The 23,266-nt window shown below is 42.9% G+C and overlaps 1 protein-coding gene across 1 annotated transcript in view; it reads right to left on the bottom strand.

Annotated features, from left to right (window-relative positions):
* USP35 (ubiquitin specific peptidase 35) overlaps window positions 1-23,260 on the bottom strand; it is a 65,408-nt gene extending 42,148 nt beyond the window's left edge. The window contains exons 1-5 of the mRNA XM_078156940.1: window positions 23,142-23,260; window positions 17,262-17,372; window positions 16,020-16,742; window positions 11,758-11,893; window positions 3,295-3,424 (exon numbers count right to left, since the gene is read on the bottom strand). Coding sequence (XP_078013066.1) covers window positions 3,295-3,424; window positions 11,758-11,893; window positions 16,020-16,701 — 948 coding nt within the window. The 5' untranslated portion in view covers window positions 16,702-16,742; window positions 17,262-17,372; window positions 23,142-23,260. The remainder of the gene's footprint in view (window positions 1-3,294; window positions 3,425-11,757; window positions 11,894-16,019; window positions 16,743-17,261; window positions 17,373-23,141) is intronic.
* Window positions 23,261-23,266: the final 6 nt, after the last annotated feature.

The following is a 23,266-nucleotide window of genomic DNA, read 5'->3' as shown; positions in this document are numbered from 1 at the left end:
TATGATTTCATTGGTGTAGGGAACTCCTGGTATGGTGACTTGCTCCAACAATATAGATTAGCAATTTGTCTATAACTTACAGTCTTGGAAAGCTGACTGGAGCATAAAGATGATAAATGACTTTATCACACAGACAGTATATGTCAGATGTGATAGTTATTCATAATAAATAAAAAGTACCCTGAGGTTAAAAAACCCAATTGCAAAACAGGAGTGACTAGTGTTTATGGTTTACAAAATACTTTACATGAATTATACAATTTTGTCCTCTCAGTAACCCTATGAAGTATTATTACAGGTATTGTTATCCCTATTTTACAGATGAGGAAACTGAGGCAATGTGACTTGCCCATGGCCTTGAAGCTAAGGGTCAGGAACAGGATTTCTATGGAGGCTTCTCCCGACTCCAGCTCTGGGGTTTCTCCCACTAAACTACACTGCCTCTAAAGTACAAAATTGCAAAAATTTTACAAGACAACAGTTCTTGTGAAAAAGATCTTGAGCTCAATATGAGTCGTAATGGCAGCCAAAAAAAAGCTAAGACAATCTTAGCGCACATTAAAAGGAACTGTGTTCAGGAGGAATTCTCCTATGCCAGGGCAAATGGGCAGAAGTTGTAGAGAGAGAGATTTAAGCTCAATACATGGAAATTTTATCCTAACTGCCTAACAATTAGAGGTTTCCTTAAAGGGAATGAATGAATGTGGGGCTGCGCCTGATCACTGGAAGGCTTGAGGACCACTGGCTGCACAGGGGATTCCTGCATGGATGTGGGCTGGATTTGATACCCTCTGAAGGTTCTTTCATCTCAGTTGTCAGATTATTATTTCCTTGGTGTTACTACTACTCCTATCTTGGTGATGATGCCAAACCTTTTATTTCTTCTTGAATTGTTACAATCAAAAACCTTGATCCCCTGGTATCCACACTCAGCTAGTTCAATCTTTGGATCACAGGCATGGGCAGTAGCAGGACCCCAAAGTCTTTCTACCTTTGGAGAACCTAGCAGAGCTTGCGCAGTGTGGAGATGGAGGCTGTGGTCAAATTCCTCCATGATAAAGTAAAAATAAGGACTCATTGACAGAACGTGGGGTATTCATGAATATGAATCCTTATTTATATGTTGTAACATGTGATGATTATGCATGAAACTGATCTAAGTGATGGCCTAGACAGAAATAAGGGACAGGAATGGTGGGGTGACCACATGATCTTCAGGATGCCACACGTAAGCACCTGTTTTGAACCTGTACCTAATTGCTATATAACACTTTTTAATTGTTAACCTTGAGGCCCCTATGGCCCCTGTGCAGTACTAGATAAGTCTACTTTGGCCACCACTCCTAAGAAGCCTTCCCTGATCTGCCCTAGCTTAAAGGGCTCTCTTTTCTCAGAGTTTTCATAATGAGTCCCACTTTTAAAAGACTATTTCACATCCTAGCTCATACTGGAGCTAACTAACCAAGTTCATGTCTATAGCCTTACTACCCTACTAAACTGTAAACTCCCTGAGGGTTTAGATAGATAGATAGATAGATGAGAGAAAGAAAAAGAAATTTCCGAGGAAGAAGAAAAAGAAAGAGAAATAAAGAAAAGGAAATAAAGAGAAAGAAAGGGAGAGGGGGAGAGGAAGGAGAGGATGAATAAAGAGAAAAAAGAAAGAAAAAGGAAGAAAGAAGTAGAGAGGGAAAGGGAAGGAGAGAGAGAGGGAGAGGGGGAGAGAGAGAGAGGGAGGGAGAGAGAGAGAGAGATAGGGAGAGAGAGAGAGAGGGAGGGAGAGAGAGAGAGAGGGAGGGAGGGAGAGAGAGAGAGAGGGAGAGAAAGCACACAAGCATTTATTAAGCATTTACTATGTGTCAGGCAGTGTGCTAAGAGCTGGAGATACAAATACAAGCAAACAAGTCAGTCCTTACCCTTGAGGAGCTTACACTCTAATGGAAGAAGACTACAAAAATGGGGAGCTGGAAAACTGGAGGAGGGGTAGTGGTGAAGAGAGGGGAACAAGGCTGCTGCTGATGAGGAGGTGAAGAAATCCGGAGAGTAAGGAGCGGAGTCAGCAGTGAAGTAAGCATGGCCTGGGCACCTCATGAAATGGTGGACTGGACCAGAGACTCACCAATCAGAAGAGAGAGCCGCAGGGTGAAGGCATCCCCAGGGTGGAGAAGGCTGCTGGCAGGGAGGTGGAGAAGTCCGGAGAGTGAGGAGTGGACTTTATCTTACTAGTCTCCACCTCCCCCTCAGTGCCAAAGGTGCCTCTGTGCACACAGCTGTTTAATGGAGGGTTCACAGAGTCAGAGCATATTAGAACAGATGAAACCTTAGAATATAGACTGTTAAAACACAATGTCAGAACTGGAAGAGAGCATAGAACAAAGAATGTTAGAGCTGGGAAGAACCTTCCTTTGTCTTTATCTCTCTCTCTCTCTCTCGTATTATAGTTATTTGTGTACATATCTTTCCCATTAGATTGTAAGTTCTTTCAGAATAGGTCTATGCCATATTTATCTTTGTATACCCAATACTGAGCAAAGGCTTTTCTATATAATCTAATATAGAATGTTAGAACGTGAAGGAATCTTAGACTACAGAATGTTAGAACACTGAACACACAGTGTTAGAGCTGGAAGGGGCCTTAGAACATGGAACATCAGAGCTGGGGTGGGGATGGAGCTTAGAACAGAGAGTGTCAGAACTGGGAGAGACCTTAGAACAGAGAATGTCAAAGCTGGGAGGGGCTTTAGAACCCAAAATGTCTTAGCTGGGAGGGACCTTAGAACAGAGAATATCAGAACTGGGAGGGGCTTTGGTACCCAAAATATCTGAGCTGGGAGGGACCTTAGAACAGAGAATGTCAGAGCTGGGACAGAACTTAGAACATACAATGTCAGAGCTGGGAGAGACCTTACAACGCACAATGTCAGAGCTGGGAGGGACCTTAGAACCCACAATGTTAGAGCTGGGAGGGACCTTAGAACAGAGAATGTGAGAACTGGGAGGAACCTTAGGTCATACAGTATGAGAACTGTAAGGGAATTTAGAGATCATTTAACCCAACCTCCTCATTTCAAAGGTGAGAAAGACCCAGGGAAATGATTTGCCCCAAATCACATAGTGAGTTAGGGGGCCTGTCTCCTGACTCCCAGTACTCTTCTCACTAAACCACACAAGTCCCCACTAGGGATGGAGCCTGTCAAGGCCACGTCCATTTCTTCCAGTAGCTCTAGTTTTCCCCAGGCCCCTTGTAGTGGGATTTTTGCCCCAGGTCCTAAGAGGGAGTTTAGAATGGGTGCTGACCTTCTCTATTTTGGAGAGAGAGACTTCAATCAAAATGCTGAACTTCTTAACGGCTGCTAGGCCCTTTAGCAACGTGATGATCCATTTGTCTATGTTTTTTCCCAGGGGCCAAGATACCCAGTCGATCATCCTAAAAGAATTAGGAGAATTTAAATTAAAAGAAAAGAAAAAAAGGCACAGGTCAGTGGTCAAATATCTTCTAGATAGCCATCTACTTGGTCTATGGTTAGTTCCAACTCTATGGCCAGTCCAACAGGTTAAAGGTCATTGGTCTAGATTGACCCCTTATGTCCTCTTCTGCAGCCGGGCTTCCATCCCTTTGCCACCTCCCCCAAACCCCAAACTCCAGAGTCCAGGCCCACTGAAGAGGTCACACAGCACCCCACTATTGCCAGCTCCTCACCATGCCAGGTCCCAATCTTCCAGGTCAGTGCCCTGAGAGAGGCTTGGTCATCCCAATACATGCTCTTAGCCCCCGGGAAACCAGTTTCTGCAGCACGATACAGCAGAGAGAGCATGAGATTCGACACCAAGGCTGGGGTTAAAATCCTGGTTCCAGCACTGCAAATCAACTAACCCACTCTGAGCCCCAGTTTCCTCATCTGCAAAATGGGGACCATCCCTAAAAGAGGTGATAGGAAGGTAGCGCTTTATAAACTAAGCAAATGTGCGCTATTGCTGATATTACTACTGGGGTCATTACAGATAGTATCTAGCTTGTGGTACCCCATAGCTGGAGCCTTCCCTGATCCCCCTAAGCAGAAGAGAGCTCTCCCCCCGTCCATTTCCCATAGGATGTACACTACTTTATCTTACTCTCCCCTAGTACCCAACAGTGCTCTACATACACCAGGCACTTAATAATTTTAGCCCGCCTTCAATCATACTTCTCTGTGTCCATGTCTTATCTCCCATAGTGGGCTGTGAGCTTCTTGAAGGCAGGGTTAGTGTCTAAATCATCTTGTACCTCCCATGTTGTAATGCACAAGCAAATATTAGATTAGGAGTCAGAAGACCTGACCTCTAGTCTTGGCTCAGCCATTAACTCACTGTGCAGCCCTAGGCAAGCCGCTTCCCCTCTCTGGGCATCAGTTTCTTCTTGTGTAAATTGTGGGAGGTTGGACTAGTAGATTTTTAAAAAATAAATTTGTGTTAATATCTTTTGTTTTCAGGTCACTTTCATTTCCCATTGTAGCTCTTCTCCCACCCTTCCCAGAGTGCCATCCTGTGTAATTAAGAATAAAAGAGAGGGAAAGAAAAAGTTTTAGCAAAGTAACTGACATGTCAAAAATGTCTTAGGTACAGGCAGTGTTCCACACTGACAGTCCCCCACCTCTGCAAAGAAGTGTGGGGGGAGGAGGTAGAGGGCGGAAATGCCTTCTTATATATCTCTTCTCTGAGGCCAGGCTTTGTCATTTATAATGAAACAACATTCAATCTTGTTTTGCTGTTGTTCTTCCACTTAGATAGTCAAAGTGTACTGTTTTCCTGATTCAGTTTATTTTATTTTATTTTATTAGCTAGTTGATATGTAAGGTCCCTTCTAGCCCTAAAATTCTATGACCCAATTATTTCAGCAACAGAGTTTAGCACACAATAGGAACTCAAAATAGATATAAGATGCACCAGTTAGAGATGAAAGGACCATAGAGATCATCTGGTTCAGGGATTCTTAACCTGGAGTTCATCACCTAGGGTTTAAATTTTCTTTCAAATATATAATAAATATATTTATTTAAGTACATTAAAATATAAAAATTTAAAAACAAACTGTTTAAAATTTAAATATTTTATATATTTTAATGTAGTTGGTTTCCTTTGTAATCCCATGTATTTTATTTTCTGCATCTAAAAAAATAATTCTGAGAAGGAATCCATAGGCTTCTCTGCCAAAGAGGTCTATGACAAAAAAAAGTTAAGAATTCATTTTATAGATGAGGAAGCTGAGGCCCATAGAAGGGAAGGGACCAGTTCAACGTTAACAGGGAGTTAGTGGCAAAGTTAGGACTAGAACCCAGCGTTCCTGACTCCCAATCTAGAATGTTCTCCTTTATATCATATACTCTGTCTTTTTTCCTGGTTGAACAAATGAAATAGCCTTTTAATAAATATTTGTGGACTAATGGACTGATGGTATAAGAAGTAATTTTGATTCTTTTTCTCCCCAGGAAGAACACAAGCTTCCTGAGGGTGCAGACCATTTGTTTTATTTGGCTTTGTGCAAAGCCGTTGTTCAAGAATACTGACCAATGGGTCTTCTAGAGAGTCAGTATAGGGCCTGGAAAGAGTACTGGATTTAGAATCAAGGGGATTGGGGTCAAATCTTAGCTCTGCTACTTAACAGCTTGTGTGACCATTGGCCAAGTCATCTAACCTCTATGGCTTCAGTTTCCATCTGCAAAATGTGGGCTGGACTAGATGACCCCTGAGGTCCCTTTTGGCTCTAAATCTATGATTCTAACAAGCTGCCTCTTGCCATAGCAACTATCTCAACACTGGAGGTATTCAAACAAAGACCAGAAGACCATCTCTCTAGATTATTACAACGCTTCTTAAACTGTGTGTCGCGATCTCATATGGAGTTGTGAAAAATCTGGCAACAGTAAAAGGTTTCTGAATGTGCAACAACCAAAAATTAATTCAAAATCAAATGCATAATGAATCCAAGGTGTTTCTGGCAGCACTTATCCGTGCTGCATCCCACAACTTTACAGTAGCCTTGGTATTGAACACAAAGCATGTGCACTTTGCACTGTGCATGCAACGCCATTGAACACTGCCAAAATGGGAAAAGGGGTAGCGAATGGAAAAAGTTTAAGAAGCCCTGCTCTATAAGACATTCCTTCCCTGGGTAAGAGTCAGGTCTAGATGGCCTCTGAAGTCCCTTTCAGCTATGAAATTCTATTATTTTAAGATTCCAAGTTTCCAAGAATCCACATATTGCTTTGTACATTTTTTTATACATCTCTATGTGCACACAGTATTTCCCTGATAGAATGTGAGCTCCTGGAGGGCAGGGATTATTTCATTTTGGTCTTTTTATCTCTAGTGCCTATTGTAGTACTTGGCCCACAGTGCTTGGTAAATACTGACTTTCTAGGCTTCTAAGAGTCTCTGACCATAAGTATGTTTCTAAGAGTCAGTGACTGTTCTAAAGTTCCTAATTATAACAACTCACATTCCTATGGCGCTTCAAGGTCTGCAAAGTCTGTTTTTGTTTGTTTTTCTAAGATTTTCTAAGTTCGTAAGATTCCAAGAATCTACAAGTCTGTTTCTAAAGGACAATGAATGTTTCTGATGTCCTACAAGTCTATGATTCTAGGTTACTAAGATTCTGTGCTTCTAAAATTCTAGACAGGTGACAAATAGGGCCTTGCTTCACTGGTCCCTACCTGGTTCTTCCTTCCTTTCGTACCCAAAGGCCCTTGATAGGGTTCTCTTCTGCTAGCCCAAGGCAGGCATGACCATTGAGGGATAGGACCCCAAGCCAGATTCAGGGCTAAGCCCAGCCTCAGGCCCTGGTTCTGACTCACTGTTCATCATTCCTCCTTCTCCTATGCTGACCTCTCCCTTCTCCCTATTCCTTGCTCTCATCTCTGGGGGTAGTCTGGCTTGACTTTGGACCCATGCCAGTAGCTTTTAGTGCATTTTCTCAAACTTTGCATCTCAGCCCCTGACCAACCTTAATTACTTTTCTAGGGGAATGGAAGAGAAGGGGAGGGAGGGAGATCACTCTATTTCCCCAGAGGCCTGAGGAATCCATTCTGCCTCTCTCTAGCATCCGGAAGAAGAGGGGCTGCTGAGCTGGGGCTTCTATTTTTAGTCCTTCCAGCTCTTAGATAAAGTTCAGGATGAAACCAAGCATGGGCAGCCCCTTGAGCCTCATTAGGGGAATGAAGACTCAGTATCTACCATCAGTCCTTGCAGGGTCAGGTACATGTGCCTCCACTCTACCTGGAGAAATCCTCATCCCTACTCAGGCCCCAGCTTGGGGAAGGAGTAGGGAGAAAGAGGACACATTTTAGAAGGCCATGGATGAGCACATGCCTGGGAAAATGACCAGGCTGGGGAGGGGCTACATCAGGACCAACAGTCCCATGGGATGTCAAAGCTAAAGAAGAGAAGGTGTGGAAGAAGAAGATGTGGGGAGGGACATACTGGGATCGGAAGGGCTGCTGTGTGGAGCAGATTTACTTCTGCTTGGCCTCTTGTGGGGCAAAGCTCTTAGGCTATAAGCTCCATGGGGCAAGGACCACACCTTAGCTAAGCTTTTAGTCTTCCTCAGTGTCTATGTTAGCTTAATTGGGAAGGCAATGCAAATGAACTATGAAAGCAAAAGGGTAGCAGCTCTTGTGACTAACCTTACCAAAGATATCTTCCTCTCTCCCATTCTAAGGTTACTTGTAACTAGCTTATAAAAGCAAAACTAACACTGGTTGGTGATTGCTAAACTGATTTTCCTAATGCAGAGCTGACTGAGGACAAGAGAGCCAGGTGAGATCTCTCTGTGGCAGAGTAATGAGGCTCTGAGGGCTCTGTTCCCCTGGAGGGCTTTTCCTATGCTCCGTATGTGGGCTTCAAGATCCTACTGAGGACTTAAGCACAAACAGACCCAAATGCTGGGTTAGGATTCTTTGTTACAAGGTAAGCCACAGCCTTTGACCCTTATGAGTCCTTTCCTATTCTTCATGGTGTGCCAGTCATAGTCTGAGGACCTGGAAGCCCACCATGGGGTTCTTCATACAGCAGGTGATTAATAAATGTTTGCTAGATTTAACGAAATGGAACTAAAATCAGCGGCAGTTGCAGGGAGGCAGATTTCAATCAATGCAAAGAACTTCTCAATAATCAGATGGCTGAGGTGGTCAGCTCCCTGTCTTTGGAAGGGTTCAGATAGACTCTGACTCCCCAACCCCATCCCCCTTATCAATAATGATGCTGCAAATCAGATTTTTGCATGGGGAGAAAGAATGAGCTAGGTGACCTCTGATGTCTTTTCCAGCTTGATGATTCGATGAGACAACCAGGCTGGAAGAGAAAAACAGCCAGGGGCAGGGGTGGGCACTTGACCGTGAGGTGGGGTGCACTGGAACCATTCTGGCGTTCAAGCCTGTGCCTAGTTTACATCTCTAGGGTCACCTCCAGAATTTCTCCTCACACATTTCAGTTAAACTAGACTATTTGCTATTCCCCAAAGACATCCTGCTTTTGCTACCTCCCTGCTTTTGCTCACATTATATTCCTTATTTTCTCTATCTCTATTTATTAAAAACTTAACTATCCATGAAGGCACTGCTTTGATTCTGTGGTACAGTAGAAAGAAGTCAGGAGTCAGGGAGATACCTGGATACAAATCTGACCTCCAAGACTTGCTAGCTGTGTTATCACAGGCAAGTCATAAACTCTCTCGCCTTCTATCTCCTTCTCTATAAAATGGTGATAATAAATCACTACTGATTATAGAAACACAAATCAAAACAACTCTGAGGTACCACATCACGCCTATCAGATTGGTTCGCATGACAAAATAGGAAAATGATAAATGTTGGAGAAGATGTGAGAAAATTGGAACACTAATGCACTGTTGGTGGAGTTATGAACTGATCTAACCATTCTGGAGAGCAATTTGGAACCATGCCCAAAGGGCTATAAAAATGTGCATACCCTTTGACCCAGCAATAGCACAAAAATATTTATAGCAGTTCTTTCTGTGGTGGCAAAGAATTGGAAATTGAGGGGATGCCCATCAACTGGGGAATAGTTGAACAAGTTGTGGTATATCAATGTAATGGAATACTTTTGTGCAATAAGAAATGATGACCAGGCAGACTTCAGAAAAACCTGGAAAGACTTGTATGGACTGATACTGAGTGAAGAGAGCAGAAACGGAGAACATTGTACACAGTAACAGCAATGTTGTGAGATGACTAACTTTGATAGACTTAGCTCTTCTCAGCAGTGCAAGGATTTGAGACATCTCCAAAAGTCTCATGATGGAAAATGCTATCCAGAGAAAGAACTATGGAGTCGGAATGAAGATCGAAGCATACCATTTGCTCTTTTTTTCCTTCTGTTTTGTTTTGTTTTGTTTCTTCTTTCTTGTGGTTCCTCCTATTGACCCTAATTCTTCTTTACAACATGACTAATGTAAAAATACGTTTAAAAAATAGTGATAAAAACATCTGGAGTATCCATAACCCTGGCTTATAAGGATCAAATAATATAACATATATAGTTAAATAGCTCCTCTTACTCTCACCCCCATTAGAAGTGAGTCCTCCCTCCTGCATACCTCTAGACTCTGTCTCATTTAATCCTCATCACAACCTGGGAAATAGGTGTTACTATTATCCCCATTTTACAGAGAAGGGAACTGAGGTAGACAAAGGTAAAGTGACTTGTCCAGGGTCTCACAGAGGTGGTACTGGACCCTGTGGCCAGCTCTGTAGCCACTATGCCATGCTGCCTCTTAGAAATATGAAAAATATTTAAAAAGATATAAAAGATGAAAAGAAATCAAAAGATAGCTTTCAAAATATGGCTACAGGAAGAATTTCTAAGCAAAGAAGAGAGATCACAAAAGACAGTTTTGATGACATAAAATTAAAAGGCTTTTGCATGAATCAAATCAAAGCAGCTAAAATAAAAAGAGAAATTACTAAGTGGAGAAAAAACACAATTTTGTATAAAATGTTACTAATAAAAGTCTGCTATCAAAGACAGAATCTTATATGAATATGTCATATAAATATAAAGATATAAATGTGTTATATCTTACATAAATATGTAAGAAGAAGAGATATTGTCCAGAACACAAGCAGTCAAAGGATGTGAATCAGTTTTCAAAAGAAGAATTTCAAGCTAGCTATGACCATATTTTTTTAAATGATCCAAGTCACTGATCATAAGAGAAATTCAAATTAAAGCAATTCTGGGGTTTTGTTCACTTGGCAAATTGCCAAAGAAAAAAATGACAACAGTCAATATTAAGGGGTGGCCTGGAGGAAGATTTTACTGCTGGTAGAGCTGTGAATTGGTCCAATCATTCTGGAAAATAATTTAGAACTATGCAAGAAAAGGTGGTTGAACCAATGTTCCCACTGTAAGCCACATACTCCAAGGAGATCAAAGGCAGAAAAGAAAGGCCCCATGGACACCAAGTTTAAACAACATTGAACATTTCATAAATTTGTATGTCATCATTGCCCGTTGTCTTTGTTGTTCTAGTTGTAATATACGTGTTATGGCAGTTATCTGATCTTTCTGTTCTGCTCATGAAAGAGAAAAAATACAAAGAACAGGACAAGGAGACCTAAAGTCTTTCTTGTTATTTGGTAGAAAACTGTCAGACATAAGTTTTAGGGCAAAGAGTCAGCAGCAGAATAAAAGCTAAGTTTCAGAATTACTAGTGAGAAGAAGAGTCAACAAATTCTCTTTAAAACAGGAGAAATTAAGGAATGACTGATAATAACTGAAGTTTACTGAGAAAAATATTAGATCGTACCTTGGTAGGTTTTTTTTAAAATTCAAATCCTACAATGCATACTTCATTATCATTTTGAATATGTTATGCAAAGGTAAGTCATCAGTGACTATTTGTATAATAAGTCATTTGGTAGAAAACCACAATATGTAGTCTTTGATTCAAGTTCTATACCAGGAGTGAGGAACCTGAGGCCTCAAGGCCATATGCGGTCCTCTAGATCCTCAAGTGTAACCCTCTGCCTGAATCCAAACTTCACAGAACAAATCCCCTTAATATAAAAGGACATGTTCTTGCTATGACAAACATCACAAGCTCATTAGCCTAGAGGAGGGAAGGCCCTAAAGAACAATAGAGATGGGGGGACAGAAAGAAAGGATCAGGAAAGGCCTAGTACTCTTCTCCAGAATCACAGAGCTTAAAGGAATCTCAGAAAGCATCTAGTTTAACTCATGTCTAAAAAGGAATTTCTATATTATCCTGATAAGTGGTCATCTGTCTTCTGCTTGAAGACCTTGAGAAATGGTAGTCTCACTATTCTACGAAGCAGTCCATTCTGTATTAGGAAGGCTGTAGAGAAGGCTTCATCAGAATCTAGTCTTAGCTAAGCGTGCGCCAGTGAGAAGTTCTGTATCACACACTGGCCTCACAGCAGAGGGACAAAATAGAATCATGAACCCCAAGAATATTAGTGGTAGAAGGGATCTTAAGGATCATCTGGTGTCAACTCGTTTTACAGAAGGGGAAACTGAGTCCTAGAGAGGAAAAGTGACTTGCCCAAGGTTATACAACCAGTAAGTGACAGAGTTGTGACTAGTACCTGGTTCTCCTGGGGCTACCTGCCAAGAGAAAAAAACCCTGCCCTCCTCTTTGTCTTCTCCCCTTCTCCTCTGCCCCCATCCCCTACCAAAGCTCAGAAAGCCCTCCCTGTTCCTCAGGGTTGGTGAAGCAGTCCCCTCTTCCCTGCTGCTGTCTCCTACCTGCTGATAGCTGTCATCATCTGGGCATCTGTGATGCTATCATCATTCGTGAGGTTTCTGATCACCCCGTCCATAAGCTCTAGAGGCACATACTGGACAACGCTGGCCAGGGCATTGGAGGGAGGCTCCTGCTCCTCTGGGGAACAACGCAGAAACCAGAGCTAAATGGGGCTGAGGCAAAGACATCCACCCAGACCCTTAGCCCGTTCCCCACTTTGCTCCCCAACCCCCACTGACAGAAAAAAGAAAACCTCAAGGCAAGCCAGGCGGAGTGCAAGCTCCTAGAGGATGAAGACCCTTTTCCATTTCTGTCTTTGGGTCTTTCACCCCCAATTCAATGAATGCCTTGCCTGCAGTACCTACTTAATACATGCTTATTAAATTGAATTAAAGAGTACCTGGCATCTACAGTAGCCTCCTCCTTCAAGAGGAGCTAGGCTACAAACCCAATGTCTCCTCCTATCCTCCTCACCAACTATACTGAGGTTATATATACATACAAAGCTTAATCAGGGTCATAGAAAGATGGAGTTTAAAGGAATCCTGAAACAGAATGTCAGGGCTAGGAGAGGCCTTAGAACACATAATGTCAGAACTGGGAGGGCCCTTAGAACAGAGAATGTCAGAACTGAGAGGACCCTTAGAACATGGTATATTAGAGCTAGGAGGGGACTTAGAACATAGAATGTCAGAACTGGGAGGGCACTTAGAACATGGTATATTAGAGCTAGGAGGTGCCTTAGAACATAAAATTTCAGAGCTAGGACGAGCCTGGGACATAGAATGTCACACAGCTGAAAAGGATCTTTGAGGTCATCTAATCCAGCTTAACAGATGAAGCTCTCACAGCACTGAATCACAAGGCATACCACTTATTCATATACCAAAGCTTATCTTCTAGGCCTCCGTCTTGTTCCCTCTAAAAGGATACCCAGCACCTTGCAGACTGTCAAACACTTATGCAAACAGTTATTATATAAGAAGCAGTGGTGGGGGGTGTCGGTGGGGGGAACAGAGGAAAGAGTATTGCATTTGGAACCAAGAGACTTGGGATGGAGAGAGGGACTTGCAGCTAAGACGACCTGGGTTTGAATATCACCTCAGGTACTCACTGGCTATGTGATCCTGAGCAAGTCAACCTCTCAGGGCCCGTTTTCTCATCTGTGAAATGTGGAAGTTGTATTGAGTGGCCTCTGAGGTCTCTCCCAGCTCTACCTCTATGACCTATAACTTGTGGGAACTTCAGTTATCTCATCTGTAAGGTGGGAATAATCACCCTTGCACAGGCTATAAGAGTGGCTGTCACTGGGTATAAGCACAGGACCTGCCAAATTTCCATCTCAATGATTGCTGGCTGAGAGCCAGGCTTGAGGAGGCGTATATAGAGGGTGGGCCCTGGTGAGCAGAGGATGTGGTTGGGGGATGGCTTGGAGAGGTATGAAGGGGCTTAAGCAGGCCTTCGAGGGAGGGAACCGAAGAGAAATTTTACCTACCTCCAAATTAATAACAACAATAATAGCTAGCATTTTGATAATGCTGAAAGGTTTGCAAAGCATTTCACATGTGTTATCCTATTTGAGCTGCTTGACAGCCCTGGGAGGTAGGTGCTATTATTATCCCCACTTTACAGATGAGGAAACTGAGATAGTAAGGTTCTAAGGCAGAAGTCCAACTTGTTTTTCCTGACTCCTAGTGCAGTATTCTACCTACCTCCCTCACGACTGCAGAGAAAGTAAACCTCAGGGATATAGATGAGAGAGAACTGGACTGTGGAAGTGGGTGTAGCATAAGGATATGCTTTATGACTATGTATCTATAGTGACGCACACACACACCCCATGTACAGACACAGAAAGGGCTGCTACTCCTTGAAAGCAGGTCAGCAAATTGAGTATCTACGTGTATGCTTGCATATATGCCTGTTTGTATGGGCTTTGGTTTTGCATATGTGTGTCAAACTTATATTTATGTGTGGTGTGTGTTTATCTGTGTGTTTGCCTTTCTTTGCTTCCCTGGTGCTTAGAACAATGCCAACACATTAAGCCCTTAATACAGGTTGATTGGCATAGCTTGACTTGAGTGGATTATGTAACTTGTGTGTGCATGTGTGTGTGTGTGTGTGTGCGCGCGTGCGCGCACGCATGCACACGTAGCCATCAATTTGCATGTGCTGTGCGTGCATGCTGGTGTTGTGTCTCTGTTCTAACTACACATGAGTTATATTGGGGTGTGCCTCCCTCCATGTCCACATCAGACTGTGTGCACTGCGAGCGGCGGACACTGACCAACGGGCAATGGGGACAGGCCAGAGCCTGGGCCTGTTTCCTTCTTCATGAGCCTCCCTTGGTTAGCGAGAGCTGAGGCTAGAAGCTTTGCTGAATGAATAATTCAGATTGACTCTACTTTGTCAGGAACAACAACAAGGATGACCTTCAAGGTCATTAACTTTAAGGCTTACTAAGCACTTTTGCCTCACAACAACCCTGTGAGTCAGACAGTGAAAGGGTTATCATGCACGTCATTTTCCAAACAAGTCACCTACTCCTCACTCCCTCCCTCCCTCTACTCCTGGAACTGCCCTGAGTTTGGACAGGGGAACTTTCACCTTATCCAGGCTCCCATATCACTTCTTGGCTATCTCCAACCCATGCCTCCAACATCCCTTCTCCCTTCAAGCTCTCTTTATGTGTTGTCTTTGCCCATTAGAATGTAAGCTCCTTGAGGGCAGGGACTGTCTTGCTTTCTTTTATTTTTATCCCCAGTACTTAACACAGTGCCTAGCATACAGTAAAGGCTTAATAAATATCTGTCTGTCTGTCTGTCTATCCACTATATTACTGGTGAGGAAACTCAGGTTCAAAAAAGAGCAAAGACTTGCCTAGGTTCATACAGCTAATGAGGCAAAAATAGGATTTGGCTAACACCCAAGCATCATCCCTTCCATTTTCCCCATGTTGCCAGGAACAACCCTTGGCTTCTGTGAGGCAGAAGGCTGAAGCAGAATGAGGGCAGAATTCTATCTGAAAAAGAGCTAGCGTGGTAATCAGGAAGAAAGCCCCTTTCAGAAGCCCTGGAATTTTAGCTAGGGCTGTGGCCCTCCCTGGAAGCAGAATGCTTACCATTCATTTCAACAAACACTTATCAAGTGCAAAACCCTGTATTTAGCATTGGGGATAAAAAAATGATGTGTTCCCTGGCCTCGATGAGCTTCTGGGCTAATAAGGAGAATAATACACCCACAAGATGTAGAGCAGGAGAATCAGTAGAAGAAGCGATGAGCGGTGGGCAAAGCATGACTTGCCTGGGATCATACAGCTAGTGTGGATAGGATTGGACCACCTGACATCCAATCAGAGGAGAGGCTATAAAGAATTTCATATTTTAGATAGGGTACTCACACACATACATGTCTTTACACATATATGAATACTAAATATGTTTACACACAAGTCCATGTGGCTCTCAAGAGAAGCAGCTTGATGAAGTGGGCAGGGGGCCAGCCTTGGCATCAGAAAGACCTGGGTTCAGGTCTTAACTCTGACACATAACTAGTTTGGGGATCATGCATTAACTTCTCAGTGCCCCAGACAATTCTCACCTTCCTCAGGAGACCTATTTTCCATCTTGTCTGTGTTTATTTATATGGTTTTTTTTTAAAAGTCTCCTCCATTAGGCTGTGAGCTCCTTGAAGGTAGATACTGTTTTTGCCTTACTTTGTATCCCCAGAATTTAGCACAGTGCCTGGTACAAAGTAAGCACTGAATAAATGCTTATTAATTGATTGATAACAGTTATTTGCTAATCTGCATTGATTGGTGGAAGGAGTTTCTACACTAGAAATTCCCCAGGCTAATGAAATCATCATTCTGGACCTCACTCCATCATCAAAAATGCTCTCAGACATGTGTGATGGTCCACAAAGGCACATGTGTGCCCCTCCATGCGTATGTGTGGGGAAGTGTGAGCAAGGTCACATTTGTCTACTTGTGAGTGGCAGTATAGAAAGAGCCCTGACCCTAGTTAAGAGATTCGGGTCCTAGTCTCAGAACAAGCAAGCTATATGAACTTGGAAAAAGATGTTCCACACTTCCCTGAACCTCAGTTTCCATATCTGTAAAATGACAAGATGGGAGGAAGCTAGACTAGAGGAGTCCTATATAGCTCTGACATTCTCCAGTATATATTTAATATCAAGACACATATGGCTTCCTGTGCCCACTGACCAGTCCTCTCTCCACAAACCCTCCCCCCACCCTGAGTACCTGTGGAGGAGATGATGGCAAACAGCTCCTTTAGGGATGGCAGGATGGATGAGGCTTGAGCCCTCCAAATTTTAGGCAAGAGCCCACTCACTCGATTCACATGGCTCAAGAACTCCACAATGCCCTCCTCTCCCTCTGCCAGGCACTGGAATTGCCCGACGCAGCGGACCAGCTGCTGGCAGAAGAGCAGCCGGTGTCTGCCATCTGGAATGCAGCGTGGGTACTGGCCCAGGAGGCGAGCCACCTTGGCACATTGCCTGGGCCCAGGCCGTTCACACACCTTTCTCAGGACTTCTAGGCGGAGCAAGGCAAAGACACCCTCGGCCACCGGGCCCTCCGGGATGAACTGCAGACCCAGCTGGACGAAATCCAGCACATAGGGGCTGGGGTGGCCTGGGGTCCCATAGCCTTCCTGGAGCAGAGTCAGGAGGAAATGGGCATTAAAGAACTCCAGGAAGGCCTCTAGGTGGTATCGGCCATAGACCTCCAGGACCTCCTGCCCGATCTCCCGCTTGAACTTGGTGTCGCCCACCAGGAAGAGCTTGGTGGACAGCTCCAGCATGGCCCAGCACTGCGCACTGTCCATGGGTTGCTTTGCCGCCTCGATCACCCTCCGTGCCAGCCCTTGCTTCACGTTGGTGGGGTAGGAAGATACCATCACAGCTTCCAGGATCTTGTCCATAGCTGCTCCTCGCTGGGGCTGCAGCAAGAGATCCCCTCCTTCTACCACCCCCCCACCAAACATCACAATCAGTAATCAACAGACCCCAAAGGAACTACATGAGAAGTCACTAAGTTTTTCACACCCTTTGGCCCGGAGATTCCACTACTGGGCATGAGCTCCAAGGAAGTCACAGACAACATAAAAGGTCTCATATACACCAAAATATTAATAACAGTGCTTTGGTGGCGGCAAAAGACTGAAAGCAAAATGACTGCCCATCAATTGAGGAATGGTGGAACAAACTATGGTATGTGAATGTAGTGGGATATTACTATGCCACCAAAAAAAACAATCACAAAGAGGTCAGAGAAACATGAGAAGACTTGTAGGAACTGATTCAGAGCAGAGTAAGTAGAACCAGAACAATATACACAATCGCTATAATAACATAAATGAAAGCAACACAAAATGGCCAATGAACTCAGAATAAACGCAGTTTATTACTTTGGGTCTCTCCTTCCCCTTAACCACAGTCAACCTGGCATCACATGCTTTTTTATGTACTCATTGCATCCTACCTTTGCTTGTGAGCTTCTTGAGAGCAGGAACTAGGTTGTTTCTATCTCTCTATCCATTCCCAATATGGTGCCTCGAAGCATAGCAAGGATGATGTTCTTCCCACTGTAACTCTATGGGATGAAATTAGTGTGAAGGATGAGCAAAAGAAGCTAACTGCTACATGTGGAGAAAGTATGGCTGGACCCCTTTCCCTTCTCCAGTGTCCCCATGCCAAGTGGTCTGTACTGGTGACTAACATGGCTACAGTACAAACTCCCAACTCCCTCCCCATCCAAATCTTACCCATCCATCGAGTTCCAACTCCTCCATGCAATGTCACTGTCCACTAAAGGCTCTGAGCCTTCAATGAGATATGGGTCACTTGACTTCCCACAAAACGACTATCTATAAACCAGGGAGAGCAGAGCCTTCTAGTGTCAAAGATATAGGGAATTATTTTTATAAAGGCCACGCTTTAAATGTCTCTCATTCACTTCCAACACAACCTTGGATGTTATAATTAAATGGTTGCCTATCTTGCTTACTCCTTGCCTCAGCTCAGGATCTTGGGCAAGTCATTTCTGTCCGGTCATCATTTTACTCAGCTTTAAAATGAGGCAGGAAGACTAGGTGATCTCCAAAGTTCCTCGTAATTCTAAAATTCTACATTCTAAGGGCCCTCCCAACTCTGACATTCTAAGGTTCTCTTGCCCCCCACCCCCTACATATACTCTCACAGTCTATGTTTTTAAGTCCCTTCCAGTTCTGACATTCTATAGCCCACATTCTGAAGCTTTATGTCCTAAGACCCCTTTCAACTCTGATACTATCTAGCCTAAGGTCATTACCAATTCTAACTTTTAATATTCTAATATTCTACATTTGCAAGTCTTTCTAGCTCTGATGTCCCATGTTCTATGAACATAGAGGCAGCTATGTCACACAATGGACAGAGCATTGGACCTGGAGTCAGAAAGACCTGAGTTTAAATCCAGTCTAAGTCAATTACCATTTACCTGTCTGATTCTGGATAAGTCACTTAACTTTTCTGTTTGCATCAAATTTCCTCATCTGCAAAACGGAAATAATAACAGCACCTACCTCCCAAGGTTGTGAGGATAAAGTGATAAAATATGTGTAAAGTGCTTTGTAAACCTTAAAGCATTAAAATAAATAATGCTAGCTATTATTATTAATTATTATGAATATGTTGAATGAGGTTGTTGTTGCAGAGTCATTTGCCATGTCCTTCTCCAACTCATTTTACAGATGAAGGAACTGAGGCACAGTTAATTGACTTGCCTAGGGTCACACAGCTAGCTAGTAAATGTCTGAGGCTGGATTTAAACCTGAGTCTTCCTGACTCCAGGCCTAACACTGTACACACTGCGCCACCTAGCTGCCCAGAATAACATGTCACCTTTCACTAATAAGCTTCAGATGATACAATGAGCAGGGCCCAGAGAACACCAGGAATCACTGAGTTTAAATAATAATAATTAATAATAATAATAGTTAATATTTATATAGTGCATTAAGGTTTGCTCTGCGAACTATATATATATGTGTGTGTGTGTGTGTGTGTATGTGTGTGTATATCACTATATAGCAAGTCAATCAAATGACTTAAAACACATATATGTATGTGTGTGTATATGTCGCTCCTTAGTCATTTTTAGTTGTTATCCTACTCTTCATGACTCCATTTCATGTTTTCTTGGCAAAGATACTGAATTAGTTTACCATTACCTTCTCTAGCTCATTTTACAGATAAGGAAACTGAGGCAAAAAAGGTTAAGTGACTTGTCCAGGGTCACACAGCTAGTAAGCGTCTGAGGCCAGGTTTGAACTCAGGTCTTCTTGATTCCAGACCCAGCACTGTGCCACCTAATTTTCATATGTGTGTGTGTGTATGTGTGTGTGTGTATATACACACACATATATAATCATACCATATACATGTGTGTGCATGTATGTATGTGTGTGCATTTTATTTGCTCCCCCCACAACTTGTGATGTGCATGTCATTATTGTTTTATTTTACAGATAAGAAAACTGAGGCAGGGAGATGTTTAAGTGCCTTGTCCACAGACATACATTTAGTGTTTGAGGCAGGATCTTACTAACCCAGCACTGACATTCATTATTATGCTTCCTCCTCCCATTGTTATTGTTCTTGTTGTAAGCAGCAAGGCAAAATGGATAGAGAGTTGTCCATTAGTCAGTCAATAAACATTTATTAAGCACCTACTATGTGCCAGACCCCGGGCTCAATGCTGGGAATACAAAAAGAGGCAAAAAGCTAATCATGGATTCCCACCTCTCTCATGGATAGAGGCCATGTGACTCTGGGCCAGTCACTCTGAGGAATGGTTCTTGTTGAACACTTAAACCCCACCCCTGTCTGCATCCAAGGCAGCTCCCAAGGCCATAAGGTACAGACAAGGTGCCCATCTGCATTGACAAAGGGGGTTTCCTTACCAGGTCAAGGAAACTACTGGTGTGAAATGGTTGAAAAACACTTGTTATGCATGATTTTTTTAAAGCTTCATAACAATTCTCTGAGGTAGGTACTATAGATGTTATCCTGATTTTACAGATGAGGAAACTGAGGCTCAGAGAACTCTTGTGACTTTCCCATGATCACACAGGAATCCAAGTCATATGATCAGAGATTTAAAGCTGGAATAGACCTTAGAGATCTAGTCTAAACCTCTCATTTTTAGTTGTTGTTGTTGTTTTCATTCTGAATTTAAGCACCAAATCACACAAGCATTTCCATATGGAAAGCAGAACAGGAGAGCACAGGTAGCAAAGAATCAGTGCTACTGACAGCTTAATTCTATCTCCAAGTATTTAATAAATCCTACATGTTATTTTCAAAGTTGTTCAGCTTGTCTGGGTTTCCTGCTGAGCTTTTCTTCTGTTTTCTTCCACACATTTTTTTAAAAATTCTTTTATGATCCTCTTTTCTTACTTTTCTTATTTTTTGTTTGCATTTTGGTAACTATGGAGAACCCCCCTTTACCTAAAGTCCCCACATACACATACACGTTAAAATAAAAGAAAAACCAATACAACTCTTTTATCAAATATGCATAGTCAAGCAAAAAAAAAACCAAACCCATGTTAGCCATGCCTGAAATCATGTCACATTGATTCATCGCCTCATTGTGAGGAATGGGTACAACGTTTTCTCATTGGTCCTCTGAAATCACAATCAGTCATTTCACTGATCAGCACCCTGAAGTCTTCTTAGTTGCTTTCCTCTATGATGTTATTGTATAAATTGTTCTGCCACCCAAAAGGCTTTTTGCCCACTGTAGCTCAGAGCTCCAAGCTCATGCCATCCACTAGCCTCAGCCTCCCCAGTAGCAGGGGTTACAGGTGAGCACTACCACACCTGGCCACTATGTTGGATAGGGGATCTCTTTCAGGCACAAATTGGACAGGTGGGCCTCTGAGATGGCTCCTAGCTTTGAAATTCTTTGATTCCTATCTTGTATCAGGAACAAAATACTGGCTTTACATTAAGGAGAGTAGAATTTAAGTCTTAATTCAGATAATCAGTTGCTGTGTGACCCCAGGGAAATCTCTGAACCTCAGGTTTCTCAACTGTGAAATGGGGTTAATAATGCTGGCCCTATCTACCTGATAGAGTTATTGTAAAGTAAATGCTTTAGAAACCTGGAAAGTGCTATAGAAATCAGAGTTACTGTTATTAATTATACCATTCTGCCTTTCTCTCTCCCATGGTGCCGCTGGGGAAGCCTACTTCAGAGGTTAGGATTATCTTAACATGCCTTCAGCTGAGTTCTATAAAAAATAAAAATAAAAAATAAATCCTTCCACTTATTTAAAAGCTTCACACACAAATGGCTAACCCTACCTATGCCCATTACCCTGGCTGACATGCCCTCAGTAGAATACAGCCACATACAAGTGATTCACAGACTACCTTGAATAATCCCTCAGGACCAGCTGCCAATCCTCCCTTTGTGCCCACAAGCATCCCAATATTAGCTAGAACCTTGGCTAAAAACAAAATCTCCTTTACTGGTACTTTTTATGTGTATAATATGTAGTAAGGGGAATAAGACCACTGTCTGCAAGTATCTGGTGGGTGGTCATATGAAAGAGGAATTAGATTTGTTCCTCTTGGCCTCAAAGGGCAGAATCAGGAGCAATGGGGCAGATGGGGGAGCCACTGGGGAGGCAGATTTCAGCTCAATAGAACAGAAACTCTCTTAGCATTGGACATGAGATTAAAGGTTTCCAATATCTCCTTGGGGTAGGGAGCTCTCCATCACTGCAAGTCCTGAAAGAGAGGCAGGTGGGTGGGCCACTTGCTGGGGATGTTAGAACATCCACTGGGTTGAACTTCTAAGATGAGACCTCTAAGATTTCTTCCAAACCTGAGATTCTATAATTCTAGGATATCTTTTATTACTTCATTTTTCTTTCACAATAGCTCTGGTGAGTGGGGAGGGGAGCAGAAATTATTAAACCATTTGACTCATAGAGAAACTGGACCACAGAGAGAGAGATAATAGGATTAGTCTGAAGCCACAGAGAAAGTCAATTATGGCTCTGGGTCCAGAACTCAGATCTTGGTCTACTACATCAGCTGCTTCTGTCCACTCCCCAAAGTATGAGTTACAGTACACAGACTGACCTCCAAGCATTCCAGAAGGGTTGATTACATCTTTAGGACAAAAGGAGACATCCTACTGATGTTGGCACCGATCCCAGAAAATGTTCTTTCCCAAGGTAAACTCTTTAGTCAATCGTACTTGGATCTCCATTCAATGTGGACTTCACTTTTTAACCACCAAGGTCACCATTGGAGATGTCTGTACCATTCAGGAGGCATGGACCACAAAGATCCTTGTAATAATAATTCACAGAAAGACTGTGATATAAGGGATAAAGAGCTGGTCTCTGTAACATGCAGGTTGTAGAACCTTGGACAAGTAACCAATTGGCCTTTCAGCACCCTCCAGACAACTCAGTAAGACTATGTTATAGAACAGGAACCAATCTGCATTAGTAAAGGAAGTTTCCTTAATGGAAGATTCTTAAGCCTATGCAATTCACACTTCTGGTCATTTCAAACCCTCAAAAATTTCATCCTTCTGTAAGTTCCATCTCGTAGCTTCCTATTTCTACTAACTGTTGCTGCTAACTAGGTGCTAAGCTCAGGAACTAAGGGAGTACATGAGTTGACCACAATCTCTAAATTTCACTGCTCTTATAATAATTATTATCATTTATATAGCACTTTAAGGTTTGCAAGGCACTTTGCAAATATCTCATTTGATCCTCACAACAACCCTGGGAGGCAGTTGCCCTTATTATCCTCCTTTTACACTTGAGGAAACTGAGGTAGACAAAAGTTAAATGACTTACCCAAGATCAGACAGGTAGCAAAGTGTCTAAGGTTGGATTTGAACTCAGAGCTTCCTGACTCCACGTTCAGTGCTTCATTCATTGTGCCTCTGCAGCCACATCCTGTTCATTTTTCCCTAGTTACCTGTTCCTGACCTGTTCCAACCCTTTTCAGTTGCTGTTCAGTTACAGATGCTGAGACCCAGAGAAAGAAATGACTTGCTGAAGGTCTCACGGGGCAGTGGTTAGCAGCAGAGAGGGTATTCCAACACAGCTCCTCCGATTCCAACTTCAGGGCTATTTCCCTTGAACAATTTATATCTCTCTAGCAGCCAAGAACACAGGCTCATTGATTGACTAGAGATATTTTCACTCAAGGTGGAAGAGAAAACAGTTGAAACCCATATCTAGCATCACTAAACAAGCTCCCAAAGACCACAAAACATAGTCAAGAAAGTTTTTCTCCTCTTCCCCTCCCTCCTCCAACCTGTCACTTTCCATAATCTACTTACCCGCTTCTTTTGTCACTCATGAAGAAAAAAAATCTGTCCAAAATAAAACAGTCTGCTTTGTTAAGTAGTGAGCTCCCCGTCACTGGACATGTTCAAGCAGAGGTTAGATGACCCCCATCAGGGGT

The sequence above is a fragment of the Phascolarctos cinereus genome, unplaced genomic scaffold (assembly GCF_003287225.1).
Source record: "Phascolarctos cinereus isolate Bilbo 61053 unplaced genomic scaffold, phaCin_HiC Scaffold_726;HRSCAF=1367, whole genome shotgun sequence".
Lineage (NCBI taxonomy): Eukaryota > Metazoa > Chordata > Mammalia > Diprotodontia > Phascolarctidae > Phascolarctos > Phascolarctos cinereus.
This window is presented reverse-complemented; position numbering and strand designations above follow the sequence as displayed.